Genomic DNA, 16500 nt, shown 5'->3' with positions numbered 1-16500 from the left:
GAGTAGCTGGGACTACAGGCACCCGCCACCTCGCCCAGCTAGTTTTTTGTATTTTTTTAGTAGAGACGGGGTTTCACCGTGTTAGCCAGGATGGTCTCGATCTCCTGACCTCGTGATCCGCCCGCCTCGGCCTCCCAAAGTGCTGGGATTACAGGCTTGAGCCACCGTGCCCGGCCAATTTGTTGGTTCTTTTGCCAATTCCACACTGTTTTGATTACTGTAGTTTTATAGTAAGTCAAAGTTGAGTGGTGCCAGTATACAGATGTATTTTCAACTTTTGTTCTTCTTTAATATTATGTTGACTATCTGAGTCTTTTGAGTTTCCATACAAACTTTGGAATCAGTTTATCAGTATCTACAAAATAACTTGCTGGAATTTTAATGGGATGGCATTGAATCTGTAGATCACCTAAAGGAAAACTGACATCTTAATATGGAGTCTTTCTACCCATGAACATAAAATATCTCTTGGTTTATTTAGGTCATCTTTGCTTTCTTTCAGGAAAGTTTTGAAGTTGTTCTCATAGAGATTCTATACATATTTTGTTGGATTTATGCTTAAGCATTTCATTTTATGGTAACTGACATAAATGGTATGTTTTTAATTTCAGATTTCAATTGTTCAAAGCAACTGACTTTTGTATATTAATCTTACATCCTGCAACATTGCTATAATTGCTTATTAGTTTTAGGAGTTGCATACAGGGTCTCACTCTGTTGCCAAAGCTGGAGTACAGTGGCATAATCATGGCTCACGGCAGCCTCAACCTCCTGGGTTCAAGCAACCTTCTACCTCAGCCTCCCAAGTAGCTGGGACCACAGGTGCACACCACCATGCTGAGTTTTTTTTCTTTTTTTTTTTGTAAAGACAGGGTGTCTCTATGTTGCCCAGATTGTTCTCAAAATCCTGGGCTCAAGTGATCCTTCTGCCTCAGCCTCTGAAAGTGCTGGGATTACAGGTGTGAGTCACTGCATGCATCCATATGTTTTATTTATTTTGTCTATTTTGGCAGATATTTAAAATGTAGACAGTTATGTCATTTGCGAACAAAGATAGTTTTATTTATTTTGGAATCTTTTTTCACATAACATTGCTTCATAGGTCAAGGAATTCTACAGTCAAATGCAAAAGCAGCATGAATTTTTAGATAAAACCCAACTTTATGTTCACTGTGCATCTTTACTAGCTGCATCTCCCGAGAAGAGGTATTCACTGCCTTCTGCCATTGGAAGTCCTTTGGTGATTGGACAAGAGACTGTTGTTAAAAAAAATACATTTTTAAAGCTCTTTGGCTGAAATGTTTGAAATGCAGTTAGCTATCCATTTTTTCTTACAGAAGCATATTTTTCCTCTTAAGTTATTACTGTTAATTTACTTATTTCCTAATCAAAATCATATCTTTTTGATACACATAATCTCTTGGGAGCATAGAGGAGCTCATGGAAAATTAGGGCCACGGTTCATCCAGCCCAGTATCTTGGCCAGGCCCAGTGGCTCACACCTGTAATCCCAGCACTTTGGGAGGCCAAGGCAGGAGGATTATTTGAGCCCAGGAATTCAAGACTGGTATCTTGTCTGACTGTGACACCAGGGGTCATTTTATGGGAAAACAGAATGGTCTCTATTTCACAGATTATAATCTTGCTTTGAAATGTCTATATCCAAAAACTGCTGATTGCTTTTATAAGTTTCTGCTTATCAATGAGCACAAATTCCTGACATTTTTGTCTGATAATGTAGTTACTTTTGATTTCTGCTCTGTTTGTGGTCCTAGGTTGGTTCATTCTGGCTCTGGATGTCGATCCCCCTCCCTTGGATCTGACCTTACATTTGCTACCAGGACAGGCTCTCGACAGGGCATTGAGATGCATCTCTTCAGGGTGGAGACACATCGGGATCTGTCATCCTGGACCAGGATACTTGTTCAGGGTTGCCATGCTGCTGCTGAGCTGATCAAGGAAGTCTCTCTAGGTAGAGATGCTGACTTTTTATTTCTAGTAGTAATTAAATGGAACTGTTATACAGTCATGTGCTGCATAATGACATTTCAGTCAGTGATGGATTGCATATATGACAGCAGTTTCCTCAGATTTTAATACCATATTTTTACTATACCTTTTCTAAGTGTACATATGTTAAGACACACAAATGCAGCCTGCGCAACATGGTGAAACCCTGTCTTTACTAAAAATAAAAAAATAAAAAATAGGCCAGGCGCAGTGGCTCACGCCTGTAATCCCAGCACTTTGGGAGGCCGAGGTGGATGGATTGCCTGAGCTCAGGAGTTTGTGACCAGCCTGGGCAACACAGTGAAAGCCCGTCTCTACTAAAACACAAAAAGTTAGCTGGGCGTGGCAGCATGCGCCTGTAGTCCCAGCTGTTCAGGAGGCTGAGGCAGGAGAATTGCTTGAACTGGGGAGGTGGAGGTTGCAGTGAGCCGAGATCACGCCCCTGCACTCCAGCCTGGGCGACAGAGTGAGACTCCGTCTCAAGAACAAACAAGCCAGCAAACAAACAGAAACAAACCTGGGGGTGGTGGTGTGCACCTGTAGTCCCAGCTACTTGGGAGACTGAGTGAGTTGAGATCATACCACTACACTCCAGCCTGGGCAACCAGAGTGAGACCCTGTCTCAAAAAAAAAATAAAAAGATACACAAGTGCTTACCATTGTGTTACAGTTGCCTACAGTATTCAGTACAGTAATATACTATATAAGTGTATAGCCTAAGAGCAATAGGCAATACCATAGAGCCTAGGTGTATAGTGGGGTGTGCCATCTAGGCTTATGTAAGTACACTCTGTGATGTTCATACAATCACGAAATCATCTCATGATGCATTATGCATTTCTCAGAACATATTCTTGTCATTAGGTGATGCATGACTGTACCATAATTTGTTTTAAAGTAAAACTATTATCATTTGTGCCAGACTTAAAAATGTGCTAAAATATGGCAGCTAAAAGTGATAATGATAGAAAGAAACCTGGTTTCTCTATTTTACTAGCAAAGTTTTTTTAAGCCTGGTATATGACTCAAAGCACATTTATAATACCATATGTACACCATGGCATTTTTATAGTTCATCTCTTTTTTTTGTTTGTTTTAGAGTGGAGATCTCTATCACCCAGGCTGGAGTCCAGTGGCATGATCCATCATAGCTCACTGCAGCAGCTTTGAGCTTCTGGGGATCAAGGGATCCTCCAGTTCCAGCCTCCAGAGTAGCTGCCCAGCATTTATTTATTTATTTATTTATTTATTTATTTATTTATTATTTAAAGAGACAGGGTCTAGCTCTGTCACCCGAGCTGGAGTACAGTGACATGATCGGAGTTCACTGCAGCCTTGAACTTTCCTGTGTTTAAGCGATCCTCCCTCAAGTCTCCCAAGTAGCTGGGACTACAGGTGCCCACCACAGGACCCAGCTAATTAAAAAAAAAAAAAAAACATTTTTGCTTTGTTGCCCAGGCTGGTCTCAAACTCTCTTGGCCTCAAGAGGTCCTCCTGCCTCAGTTTCCCAAAGTGCTGGGATTCCAGGCGGTGGCACTTGGCCTTTTCAGTTTATTTATTTATTTTTTTGAGATGGAGTCTCGCTCTGTCACCCAGGCTGTAGTGCAGTGGCATGATCTTGGGTTACTGCAACCTCCGCCTCCCAGGTACAAGCTATTCTCAGGCCTCAGCCTTCCGAGTAGCTGGGATTGTAGGCACCTGCCATCATGCCCAGCTAAGTTTTGTATTTTTAGTAGAGAGAGGGTTTCACCATATTGGCCAGGCTGGTCTTGAACTTCTGACCTCAGGTAATCTGCCCACCTTGGCCTCCCAAAGTGCTGGGATTACAGGCGTGAGCCACCACACCCAGCCTTCAATTTATTTATTTTTTTTAGAGATGAGGTCTTACTGTGTTGTCCTGGCTGGTCTCAACTCCTGGCCTCAAGCTACTCTCTGGTCTTAGCCTCCTGAGTAACTGGGATTATAGGCACAAGCCACTGTGCCAGGCCAGTTCTCATTTAATCTGCGTTTAATAGTGTAAGGACTAGCCAGGCAAGGTGGCTCACACCTGTAATCCCAGCCACTGGGGAGGCTGAGGCAGGAGGATTGCTTGAGGCCAGGAGTTTTAAGACCAGCCTGAGCAATATATTGAGGACCCCATCTCTATAATGAAAAATTAAACTGGGTGCAGTGGCTAACGCCTGTAATCCCAGCACTTTAGAAGGCTGAGGCTGGCGCATTGTTTGAGCCCAGGAGTTTCAGACCAGCCTGGGTAACATGGTGAAACCTTATACCTACTAAAAATACAAAAATTTAGCCAGGAGTGGTGACACACATCTGTAGTCCCAGCTACTCAGGAGGCTGAGGTAGGAGGATCACCTGAGCCCAAGAAGTCAAGGGAGCAGTGAGCTGTGATAGCACCATGGCACTCCAGCCTGTGTGATGGGAGCCAGAACCTGTCTGAAAATAAATTAATGGATTTAATTATATGAAAAAAAAATAGACACAGTGGCACACACTGTAGTCTCAGCTGCTCGGGTGGCTAAGGTGGGAAGATTGCTTGAGCCCATTTCAGGGCTGTATTGCACAATGATCAAGCCTGTGAATAGCCACTGTACTCCAGTTGGGCAGCATAGTGAGACCTTGTCTCTTAAAAGAAAACGTAAGGACTCATTTACCAAGTACTAGATACATGGACTCTCCAGTTAAGAAGATTGAAATCTAAGTTGTGGATGGGTGCCCTTAAAATATGAGTATCTAGCAAGCTTATGGCTGTGGAAAAATAAAGGATTTGAAATAGGAGTTCCTCTACAAAAGTTTGAAAATGTGTGCCCAACACTTACTCAAATAAGTATCTAAAGGAAATAAGGTTGGTGGTTTCTTTCCATTGTGGAAGCGCCCTCTTGTGGTTAGTTGTGATGAATTTGGAGTATTGTTTTATATATATTTATATATATGTATACATATAGATATTTGCAAATGTTTTTCTTTTCTTTTTTTTAATTGTTTTTGGCTTTGGACAAAATAAAAACCTTCATTTAAAAATACAGGCTAGGGCCGGATGCGGTGGCTCACGCCTGTAATCCCAGCACTTTGGGAGGCCAAGGCGGGCAGATCACTTGAGGTCAGGAGTTCCAAACCAGCCTGTCCAACATCGTGAACCCCCATATCTACTAAAAATACAAAAGTTAGCCAGAAGTGGTGGCAGGCACCTATAATCCTAGCTACTCAGGAGGCTGAGGCATGAGAGTTGCTTGAACCCGGGAGGTGGAAGTTGTAACAAGCCAAGATCGCGCCACTGCACTCCAAGCTGGGAGACAGAGCGAGACTGTTTCCAAAAGTAGAAACGCTGGAAACGGTGGCTTATGCCTGTAGTCCCAGCACTTTGGGAGACTGAGGCAGGCAGATCACTTGAGGCCAGGAGATCGAGACCAGCCTGGCCATCATAGTGAAACCCCGTCTCTACTAAAAATACAAAAATTAGCTGGGCATAGTGGCACATGCCTGAAGTCTCAGCTACTTGGGAGGCTGAGGCACGAGAATTGCTTGAACCTGGGAGGTGGAGTCTGCAGTGAGCTATGATCACACCACTGCACTCCAGCCTGGGCAACAGTGGGAAACTCTGTCTCAAAAAAAAAAAAAGAAATCTGTATTGGGCCAAGCATAATAGTTCATGCTTGTAATTCCAGCACTTTGGGAGGCTGAGGTGGGTGGATCACTTGAGCCCGGGAGTTCAAGACCAGCCTGGGCAACATGGTGAAACCTCATCTCTATTGAAAAAAAAGGCCGAGCGCGGTGGCTCAAGCCTGTAATCCCAGCACTTTGGGAGGCCAAGACGGGCGGATCACGAAGTCAGGAGATGGAGACCATCCTGGCTAACCCGGTGAAACCCCGTCTCTACTAAAAAATACAAAAAACTAGCCGGGCGAGGTGGCGGGTGCCTGTAGTCCCAGCTACTCGGGAGGCTGAGGCAGGAGAATGGCGTGAACCCGGGAAGCGGAGCTTGCAGTGAGCTGAGATCCGGCCACAGCACTCCAGCCTGGGCGACAGAGCGAGACTCCGTCTCAAAAAAAAAAAAAAAATGTAAATGAGGTTTAAAAAAGTATATACAGTATTGGAGTTGGGGCGTGGTGGGTTACACCATAATCACACTGGGATGCTCTGTGTTCCTGTGGGCAGTCAAGGGGCCAGGCCAGCACACTTGTGCCCTTTGCTACCATCTGAGGTCACTGTATTGTCCTTAAGAATTCAAGGGGATATGCTCCCCAAAATGAAGAGTGCAACTTGGATTTTCAGCATTTTTTAGTTCAGTTGTTTCTTTGGTGTCTAGCAGCTACATTTCATTTTGCAGGATAAAGCTTCCCAGGCTCATAGTTGTTGAAATATGATGGCTAGAGGAAAGGATGAGTGAGGGCCAGCTGCTTCCTTATGTTTTTTTTTTTTTTTTTTTTTTTTGAGACGGAGTCTCGCTCTGTCGCCCAGGCTGGAGTGCAGTGGCCGGATCTCAGCTCACTGCAAGCTCTGCCTCCCGGGTTTATACCATTCTCCTGCCTCAGCCTCCCGAGTAGCTGGGACTACAGGCGCCCGCCACCTCGCCCGGCTAGTTTTTTGTATTTTTTTTAGTAGAGACGGGGTTTCACCGTGTTAGCCAGGATGGTCTCGATCTCCTGACCTTGTGATCCGCCCGTCTCGGCCTCCCAAAGTGCTGGGATTACAGGCTTGAGCCACTGCGCCCGGCCTTCCTTATGTTTTTAAATAGACAAAAGAAACATATTTTTTGGTAATTTTAAACTTTTTTGTTCTTATTCACAGCTGTATTTTTTTAAAAATCAACTTCCCTTTAAAGCCATACAGCTGTATTTTAATATTACCTTGGTAACTATTAGGATAGCTATTATTCAAAAGACAAAAAATAACAGATGCTAGTGAGGATGCAGAGAAAAGCGAACTCTTTTTTTTCTTTTTTTTGAAACGGAGTCTCGCTCTGTCGCCCAAGCTGGAGTGCAGTGGGGCCATCTCGGCTCACTGCAAGCTCCGCCTCCCAGGTTCACGCCATTCTCCTGCCTCAGCCTCCCGAGTAGCTGGGACTACAGGCGCCCGCCACCATGCCTGGCTAATTTTTTGTATTTTTAGTAGAGACAGGGTTTCACTGTGTTAGTCAGGATGGTCTCGATCTCCTGACCTCATGATCTGCCCACCTTGGCCTCCCAAAATGTTGGGATTACAGGCGTGAGCCACTGCGCCCGGCCGAAAAGTGAACTCTTATACACTGTTGGTGGGAATGTAAATCAGTATAGCCATTACGGAAAACAGTATGAATATTTCTCAAAAAGCTAAAAATTGAACTACCATATGATCTAGCAATCCTACTACTATTTATCCAAAAGAAGAGAAATCAGCATATCAGAAATATACCTGCACCTCCATGTTTATTGCAGCACTATTCACAATAACAAAGATATAGAATTAACCTAAGTGTCCATCAGCGGACAAATGGATTAGGAAAATATGGTATATATACACAATGGGATACTATTTGGCTATAAAAAATAATGCAGTCATGTCATTTGTAGCAACATGGGATGGAATTGGAGGTCATTATGTTAAGTGAAATAAGGCAGGCATAGAAAGCAACTATGGCATGTTCTCACTTACGTGGGAGCTAAAATAGTGGCCAGGCATGGTGGCTCATGCCTATAATCCCAGCACTTTGGGAGGCCAAGGCAGGTGGATCACCTGAGGTCGGCAGTTTGAGACTGGCCTGACCAACATGGAGAAACCCCATCACTACTAAAAATACAAAATTAGCCAGGTGTAGTGATGCATGCCTGTAATCCCTGCTACTTGGGAGGCTGAGGCAAGAACAAGAGAATTGCTTGAACCTGGGAGGCGGAGGTTGCGGTGAGCCAAGATCTCACCATTGTACTCCAGCCTGGGCAACAGGAGCTAAACTCCATCTCAAAAAAAAAAAAAAAAAAAAAAAAAAGTTGATCTCATGGATGTAGAGAGTACAAGATAAATACCAGAGGTTGGGATGGGTGTGTTGTGAGGGGCTGTGAAGAAGGGTTGGTTAATGGGTATAAACATATAATTAGAAAGAAGGAATAAGTTCTAATGTTCAAGAGCAGAGTGTGGTGACTATAGTTAACAATAATGCATTGTATAATTCAAATAGAAGAAAGGAACTTAAAATGTTCCCAACACATAGAATTGTTAAATATTCAATGTGATGGATACCCTAAATCCTTTGACTTGATCATTACACATTTTACACATGTAACAAAATATCAGGTAACAAAATATTGCATGTGCACCTAAGATACATACAAATATTACATATTAATATTAAAAAGATTACATTGTGGTTCGCACCTATAATCCCAGCACTCTGGGAGGCTGAGGCAGGTGGATCACTTGAGCTCAGCCTGGGCAACGTGGTGAAACCCTGTCTCTACAAAAAATTAAAAAATTACCCAGGCCTGGTGGTGTGCGCCTGTGATCCCAGCTACTCAGGAGGCTGAGGTGGGAGGATCACTTGAGCCCGAGAGGTCAAGGATTCAGTGAGCTGTGATTATATCACTGCACTCCAGCCTGGACAACAGAACAAGACCCTGTCTCAAAAAAAAAAAAAAAAAAAAAATTGTTGGGAGATTCAGAACTGTCTGTTAAAACTGTAGTTGGCAAAAAGAAATCAGTTAAGCTGTTCCTTGTCTCTATGTTTTGGTTATAGTTTACCCATCTAGAAAATTTCAATGAATACCTACAAAATGTGATGAGTAAATGCAATACATAATCTTCCTAATGTTCATTTGGTTTTAAACCTTGATTAGGCTATAGTTACTGTAGAACTGTAACTCTCCTGTAATCAGTGATCGCTCTGGTACAGAAGGACTTTCTCCTGCTTGCAAATATGAACTTCAAGATGAGTAGGAATAGAATGCAGCTCTCTTCCTCAAGTACATAAAGCCATTTTCCATTTGTCACAGGATTTGAAACTATTTTAAAAATTGTATAGTATACTTTTAAAGGCTTATTTTCATCATACCAATTATTTAAGCCATTAAAGTTTTTAAGTCATACAAGAACTTTATGAAGGTACTTTATATGTCTGTAGTTTTGATGATATGAAGACTAAGAAGCTGTAAATATAGGTAGGAATTACGTTAATAAAAATGAAGAAAATCTGGGAGAAGAGAAGAAAAACAGGCATTTAAAATGATTTATATTGTTAAAATATATGAGGAAACAGTTTTCTGTGACCATATTGTTCACCATTTCTTAGAAATTATCTTGAGTCCTTTTTACTCATCTACTTGGCAAGTATTTTTCAGTGTATACTCTGTGCTTTTACTAGCTATAATAAAATAAGGTAAGCATAGCCCCTATTTTTCAAGTAGGAAGGACAGAAACCAAAAAAATAATAGGTGTGTATCAGGATTGTCATAAGGCATAAATGAAATACGGGCATCACCTAACCTTCACACACAACTCTCTGGGGCAGATGTTGTCACCTGCATTTTCAAGATGTGGGAACTGGTGTTAGTATGGTTAGGACTTGAATTGGGGCCTTTTTGGGCTCCAAAACTAGAGCCTTAAGCCCTGAAATTTCTCTAAATGACTCATTCTTATAACCAGGTTAAACTTCTGAAGGACATACAATATCAGTCTAATTTGTTAAGTTAATAAATATTTACTGAGTGTTTTAGTATTTATGAAGTGCTGTGCTTTGTAATAAAAGAAAAATAAGTAAGACATACTTCATGCCTTTGACCAAATAGCAATAAGAGAAGAACACAGTGTCATGTTCTTTTCTGTGACCCTGGGCATAATGAGCCTGTTGCTTATACCTGATGGGCTGGCTTTTCCTATGTGCAGTCACTGGGAAGGATGGCCCAGCCTTTCTCTGAGACAGTCCTGGGCAGTCAGGCCAGATCTAACCTGAAAGACCTATTCCCTTCTGAGTTGCTCTGAGTAACACACACAGTCCTACGGCTGCTAGAGAGATGGACCAGGGGACCTTTTGGAAACACTAGATAGAGCCCCCCAGAGCCCCAGAAACAGGACCTGTAGCATAGAACTCTGCCATTAGGTTCTTTGTCCCTCATGACACATTGATAACCACCAGCAGTTCTCATTTAAAAAAACACATAGTTGGCCCAGCACTGTGGCTTATGCCTGTAATCTCAGCACTTTGGGAGGCCAAGGCAGGAGGATTACTTGACACCAGAGTTCGAGACTAGCCTGAGTAGCACAGCAAGACCCCATCTCTATAAAAAAAAAAAAAAAAAAAAAAAAAGAGCCGGGCATGGTGGCATGCATCTGTAGTCCTAGCTGTTTGGGAGACTGAGGCAAGATAATCACTCGAGCCCAGGAGTTTGAGGCTGTGGTGAACTGTGATCACACCACTACACTCCAGCTTAGGCAACAGAATGAGACCCTGTCTCTAAAAAAAATAAAAATAAAAAATAAAAGAAGCCTGGGCAACAGAGTTAGACCACGTCTCTGAAAATTTTTGAAAGTTAGCCAGGCATAGTGACACATGTCTATAGTCCCAGCTACTCAGGTGGCTGAAGTGGGAGGATTGCTTAAGCCCTGCAGGTCCAGGCTGTAGCACTGCACTCCAGCCTAGGTGACAGAGTGAGACCCTGTCTCAAAAATAAATAAATAGGCCGGGCACAGTGGCTCACACCTGTAATCCTAGCACTTTGGGAGGCTGAGGCAGGTGGATCATGAGGTCAGGAGATTGAGACCATCCTGACTAACACAGTGTAACCCCGTTTCTACTAAAAATACAAAAAAATCAGCCGGGCGTGGTGGTGGGCGCCTGTGTGGTGGCAGACGCCTTTAGACCCAACTACTCAGGAGGCTGAGGCAGGAGAATAGCGTGAACCCAGGAGGCAGTGCTTGCAGTGAGCCAAGATCATGCTATTGCACTCCCGCCTGGGCAACAGAGTGAGACTCTGTCTCAAAAAATATATATAAATAAATAGACACAGTGGATAACATATACACTGGTTGTACTATCTACACAAAGTGGATAAATACAACACTGGTTGTATTTACTAGTGTTCACCTTTTTTTTTAGATGGAGTTTTGCCCTTGTTCCCAGGCTGGAGTGCAGTGGCATGATCTCGGCTCACTGCAACCTCCACCTCCCGCGTTCAAGTGATTCTCCTGCCTCAGCCTCCTGAGTAGCTGGGATTACAGGTGCCCACCACCATACCCAGCTCTTTTTTTTTTTTTTGCATTTTTAGTAGAGACGGGGTTTCACCCTGTTGGCCAGGCTGGTCATGAATGCCTGCCCTCAGGTGATCCGCCCACCTCAGCCTCCCAAAGTGCTGGGATTACAGGCGTGAGCCACTGCGCCTGGCCCAGTGTTCACCTTATTATAACGCCAGTTTTTTAATTTATTATTTATTGAGCAAGTTTTCTTCCTAGCTTTATTACTATCAGGGAGCTTCTTAGAAAGCCATCTCTAATGTATGTTTTACACTTACTAACATCCCCGTGGTGTGAAAAAGCTAATGCTCCACCCTACAACCCCCAACTTAGGAATCTGAGAAGTAGTAGCCAGAGCAGTAAAAGGAAAACCAGGATTGGTGGGGGTGGTAAGGCTGTGGAAACCAAAGGAAGAGTATTTCAAGGGAGGAGAAGTCAGTAGGAGTAAATGTATCAGTAGGAATGGTTTATGCTAAAAATAATAGGACGTGGCCACTAAAACTAGAATAAATATTAAATATCTTGCATAAAAGAGAGAGAGCAAGAGTGAAAGAGAGAGGGGCCTTCTCTTCCTAGTCATAGATCTTTTCAATCTGATTGAGTCAGTTTGGCTCATATGTCCAGTCTGAACCAGAACAATCACCAGGGGAAACCCATGCTCTGATTGGCCCCGAAGTTGTCTATCCATAAGTTGGGAGTACCCTTCCCTGAAACACATTAGGACACAGTAAAAACCTGAATAAAATTGGAGTGTGCCTATAAAGAAGAATAGAGAAATAGAAGTTGATAGACAGCCAGCAATTAGTACTACAAGTGCCAAGTAGGATGAGGCTGAAAAAGCAGGTTGGATTTAGCAATATGGAGATAATTGATGCCCTTGGGGAGAGATGCAAAATGATGTGATGGCAGTGGCAGATTGCAGAGGGCTGAGGACTGGACATGAGGTGAATCATGGGCTAACTGAGTAGATAGCTCTGTCAAGAAGTTTTGATAGGAAGAGGGTGGGTGGGGAGTGGTCCTTGGAGGTAAGGTACAGAGTTGAGTAGTGGCATTTCTTTTAATAATGAGAGAGGCTTGAGCATTTAAAAGTGAATGGGAGGGATCTGATTCAGAGGGACATGTTGAAAACACAAGAGGTAGAAGGAATAATCAGTCTTGTATAGTTTCTAGGAAGGTGGAGGTAGATGCAATCCAAGGCACAGGTGAGGGGATTGGCCTTAGCCTGGAAGAGGGACAGATGGAAGAGAGGAAACAATGGAGGGAGATGTAGAGCCTGTCTTGGCTGTTGAAGTGGGCAGTGCCTTTTACTGCTCAGTAATTTGGGCCATAGACATCCCTGGCTTTTTCTCCATCCCTAAATCCAACTGCAGTTATAGACCACTTTTATGTTGTGTGAATTTTTATTTTATTATTATTATTTTTTTTAGAGACACAGTCTCAATTCTTTTGCCCAGGCTAGAGTGCAGTGGCACGAACATGGCTCACTGCATCCTGGACCTCCCAGGCTGAAGTGATCCTCCCACCACAGCCTCCCAAGTAACTGGGACTGCAGGTGTATGCCACCATGCTTGGCTAATTTTTGTAATTTTGGTAGGGACAGAATCTCACTATGTTGCCTAGACTTATCTCAAAGTTCTGGCCTCAAGCAGTCCTCTACCTCAGCTTCCCAGAGCACTGGAATTGCAGGCATGAGCCACTGTGCCCAGCCAGTTGTTTGAATTTTTAAAGTTATATCATGCTTGTATCATCAGGAAAAAAAAAATTGTTTTTTGACTAAAGAGCCATCAGTCCCATACACTGAAACTCTTATCACTATAAAGAATGTTACAGGCTGGGCATGGTGGCTAACGCCTGTAATCCCAGCATTTTGGGAGGTCAAGGCGGGTGAATCACCTATGGTCAGGAGTTCGAGACCATCCTGGCCAACATGGCAAAACCCCATCTCTACTGGGGAAAAAAAAAAAAAAAAAAAAAGGGCGTTGTGATGCGCCCCTGTAGTCCCAGCTACTCGGGAGGCTGAGGCAGGAGAATCATTTGAACCCGGCAGACGGAGGTTGCAGTGAGCTGAGATCATGCCACTGCACTCCAGCCTGGGCGACAGAGCGAGACTCCATCTAAAATAAAATAAAAGCACCCACTGCAGAGCCCTGTGCTTATGTACCTTCCTCTCTTGATACCTGAAGAACTGTCATTTTTGATTTTTTTTTTTTTTTTTTTTTTTTTTTTGTGAGACGGAGTCTGCTCTGTCACCCAGGCTGGAGTGCTGGGGTACAGTGGTATGATCTCGGCTCACTGCAGCTTCCGCCTCCCAAGTTCAAGCAATTCTCCTGCCTCAGCCTCCCAAGTAGCTGGGATTATAGGCACACGCCACCACACCCGGCTAATTTCTTTTGTATTTTAGTAGAGATGGGGTTTCACCATGTTGCCCAGGCTGGTCTCGAACTCCTGAGCTCAGGCAGTCCGCCTGCCTCGGCCTCCCAAAGTACTAGGATTACAGGTGTGAGCCACCGTGCCCAGCCAAAACTGTAGTTTTTTATCCCTTTAACTTTAGTACTTACTATTGTGCTGCTATTGTGTGTCTTTTTCTATTTCTGGAAACAACCCTGTTAAACAAAATCAACATACTGCATTTTTTACTGACTTATCTATAAATTGGAGTGGATAGTGGGTATGTAGCCATCCAAAAGCATTCTAAGTGAACCAAGACATAATGAGCCAGCTGCAACAGCTCAACTAATAAGCCCCAGAAGCTATCCCATCAGAAAGGGCCACTCCTCTTACTAAATGGAGAATTTATACTAAAAAAAAAGAAAAAAAAAGGAGCCACTTCACACACACACACACACACACACACACACACACACACACACACACACACACACACACAGCTGTTAAATCAGAGTGAAAGGCTTATTTCCCTTATCTCCCTTTGGTTCATTACTCCTAAAAGGGTAAGGGGTGTCAGGCACTTAATCATCATTGCCTGTGTGATCTACTAAACATTTAGGGAAAAACTGTTTAATTAGTTCTATTTGGCACAGCATTTACATGACCAGGTCACAGTCTCATTCAGAAGAATCTGATATTAATTATAAATTTTAAACTATGGCTGGGCGTGGTGGCTCACACCTGTAATCCCAGCACTTTGGGAAGCCGAGGCGGGCGGATCACCTGAGGTTGGGAGTTAAAGACCAGCCTGACCAACACGGAGAAACCCCGTCTCTACTTAAAATACAAAAATCAGCCAGGCGTAGTGGCACATGCCTGTAATCCCAGCTACTCGGGAGACTGAGGCAGGAGAATCGCTTGAGCCCGGGAGACAGAGGTTGCAGTGAGCCGAGATCGTGCCACTGCACTCCAGCCTGGCCAACAGAGAGACTCTGTCTCAAATAAATAAATAAATAAATAAATAATAAAGCAATCTCAGGGGCCAAGCACTTTGGGAGCCCAAGGTGGGCGGATCACTTCAAGTCAGGAATTTGAGATCAGCCTGGCCAACATGGTGAAATCCCTGTCTCTACTAAAAATACAATAATTACCCAGGCGTGGTAGTGAACACCTGTAATCCCAGCTACTCGGGAAGCTGAGGCACAAGAATCATTTGAACCCAGGAGGTGGAGGTTGCAAGGAGCTGAGGTTGTGCCATTGCACTCCAGCCTGGATGACAGAGTGAGACTCTTATCTCAAAAAACAAAAACAAAAACAAAAAAAACCTCTCAGGCCAGGCACAGTGGCTCACACCTGTAATCCCAGCACTTTGGGAGACTGAGGCAGGTGGATTGCCTGAGCTCAGGAGTTCGAGACCAGCCTGGGCAACATGGCAAAACCCTGTCTCAACTAATAGATACAAAAAATTAGCTGGGTGTGGTGGTGCCCGCCTGTAATCCCAGCTACTCAGGAGGCTAAGGCACCGGAATTGCTTGAACCTGGGAGGCAGAGGTTGCAGTCAGCTGAGATTGTGCCAGTGCACTCCAGTCTGGGTGACACAGCAAGATTCTGCCTAAAAAAAAAAAAACAGGGGCGGGGGGGAGGGCCGGGCATGGTGTCTCACACCTGTAATCCCAGCACTTTGGGAGGCTGAGACCGGTGGATCACAAGTTCAGGAATTCGAGACCAGCCTGACCAACATAGTGAAACCCCATCTCCACGAAAAATACATAAATTAGCCGGGTGTGGTGGCACACTCCTGTAATCCTAGCTACTCAGGAGGTTGAGGCAGGAGAATCGCTTCAACCTGGGAGGCAGAGGTTGCAGTAGCCAAGATCATGTCACTGCACTCCAGCCTGGGCTACAGAGCGAGACTCTGTCTCAAAAAAAAAAACATGTGCAATGGCTTATGCCTGTAATCCCCACACTTTAGGAGACCGAGGTGGGTGGATCACTTGGAGTCAGGAGTTCAAGACCAACCTGTCCAACATGGTGAAACCCTGTCTCTACTAAAAATGCAAAAACATTAGCCAGGCGTGGTGGTGTGCGTCCGTAATCTCAGCTACTCAGCAGGCTGAGGCAGAAGAATTGCTTGAGCCCAGGAAACTGAGGTTGCAAGGAGCCAAGATCACGCCACTGCACCCCAGCCTAGGTAACAAAAGGAGATTCCATCTCAAAACAAAACAAAACAAAAAAGGACTTCTAAATCTCTCTTTTTAAAATTGTTTAGACATTGCTCTGTCACCCAGGCTAAAGTGCAGTGGCATGATCATAGCTCACTGCAGCCTTGAACTCCTGGACGCAAGTGATCCTCCCACCCAAGCCTCCTAAGTAGCTGGGACTATAGGCACACACCACCATGCCCTGATACATTTTTTATTTTTAGTAGAAATGAGATTTTGTCATGTTACCCAGGCTGGTCTCTAGCGCACCTGGCCTCAAGTGATCCTCCTGCCTCGGCCTCCCAGAGTGCTGGGATTATAGGCATGAGCCTCCACACCTGGGGTATTTGCCAGTCTTGATGACCAAAATTGTTTGTATCCTGTCAATTCAGAGGTATCCTTTGAATTGTATCTTTGATAGCATTGACTATGTGACTTTTGCTGAGTATAGCCTTTAACTTTGATGAACATAATCTTTATCTTCATCCCAAATGCCAACCAAACCATGTCACAGCTCCTGAAAGGCCTCTCTGCCTTTGCTCCTTTGGTTGTTCCTTCTCGCCCAGTTCATTCCTTCTGACTGTTCCTCCCTGCCTGTCCAGTTTTACCAATTCTTTTTTTTTTTTTTTTGAGACAGAGTCTTGCTGTTGTCACCCAGGCTGGAGTGCAGTGGTGTGATTTTGTCTCACTGCAACCTCTGCCT

General features: G+C 44.0%; 1 protein-coding gene across 1 annotated transcript in view; it reads left to right on the top strand.

Annotated features, from left to right (window-relative positions):
• SNTB2 (syntrophin beta 2) overlaps nt 1–16500 on the top strand; it is a 125836-nt gene that overhangs the window by 100380 nt on the left and 8956 nt on the right. Inside the window, exon 5 of the mRNA XM_030924871.1 lies at nt 1776–1972. Within this exon, the coding sequence (XP_030780731.1) occupies nt 1776–1972 (197 nt within the window). The remainder of the gene's footprint in view (nt 1–1775; nt 1973–16500) is intronic.

Source organism: Rhinopithecus roxellana, chromosome 20, assembly GCF_007565055.1.
Source record: "Rhinopithecus roxellana isolate Shanxi Qingling chromosome 20, ASM756505v1, whole genome shotgun sequence".
Taxonomy (NCBI): domain Eukaryota; kingdom Metazoa; phylum Chordata; class Mammalia; order Primates; family Cercopithecidae; genus Rhinopithecus; species Rhinopithecus roxellana.
The sequence above is the reverse complement of the archived record's forward strand: the minus strand, read 5'-3'. Positions and strand labels throughout refer to the sequence as shown.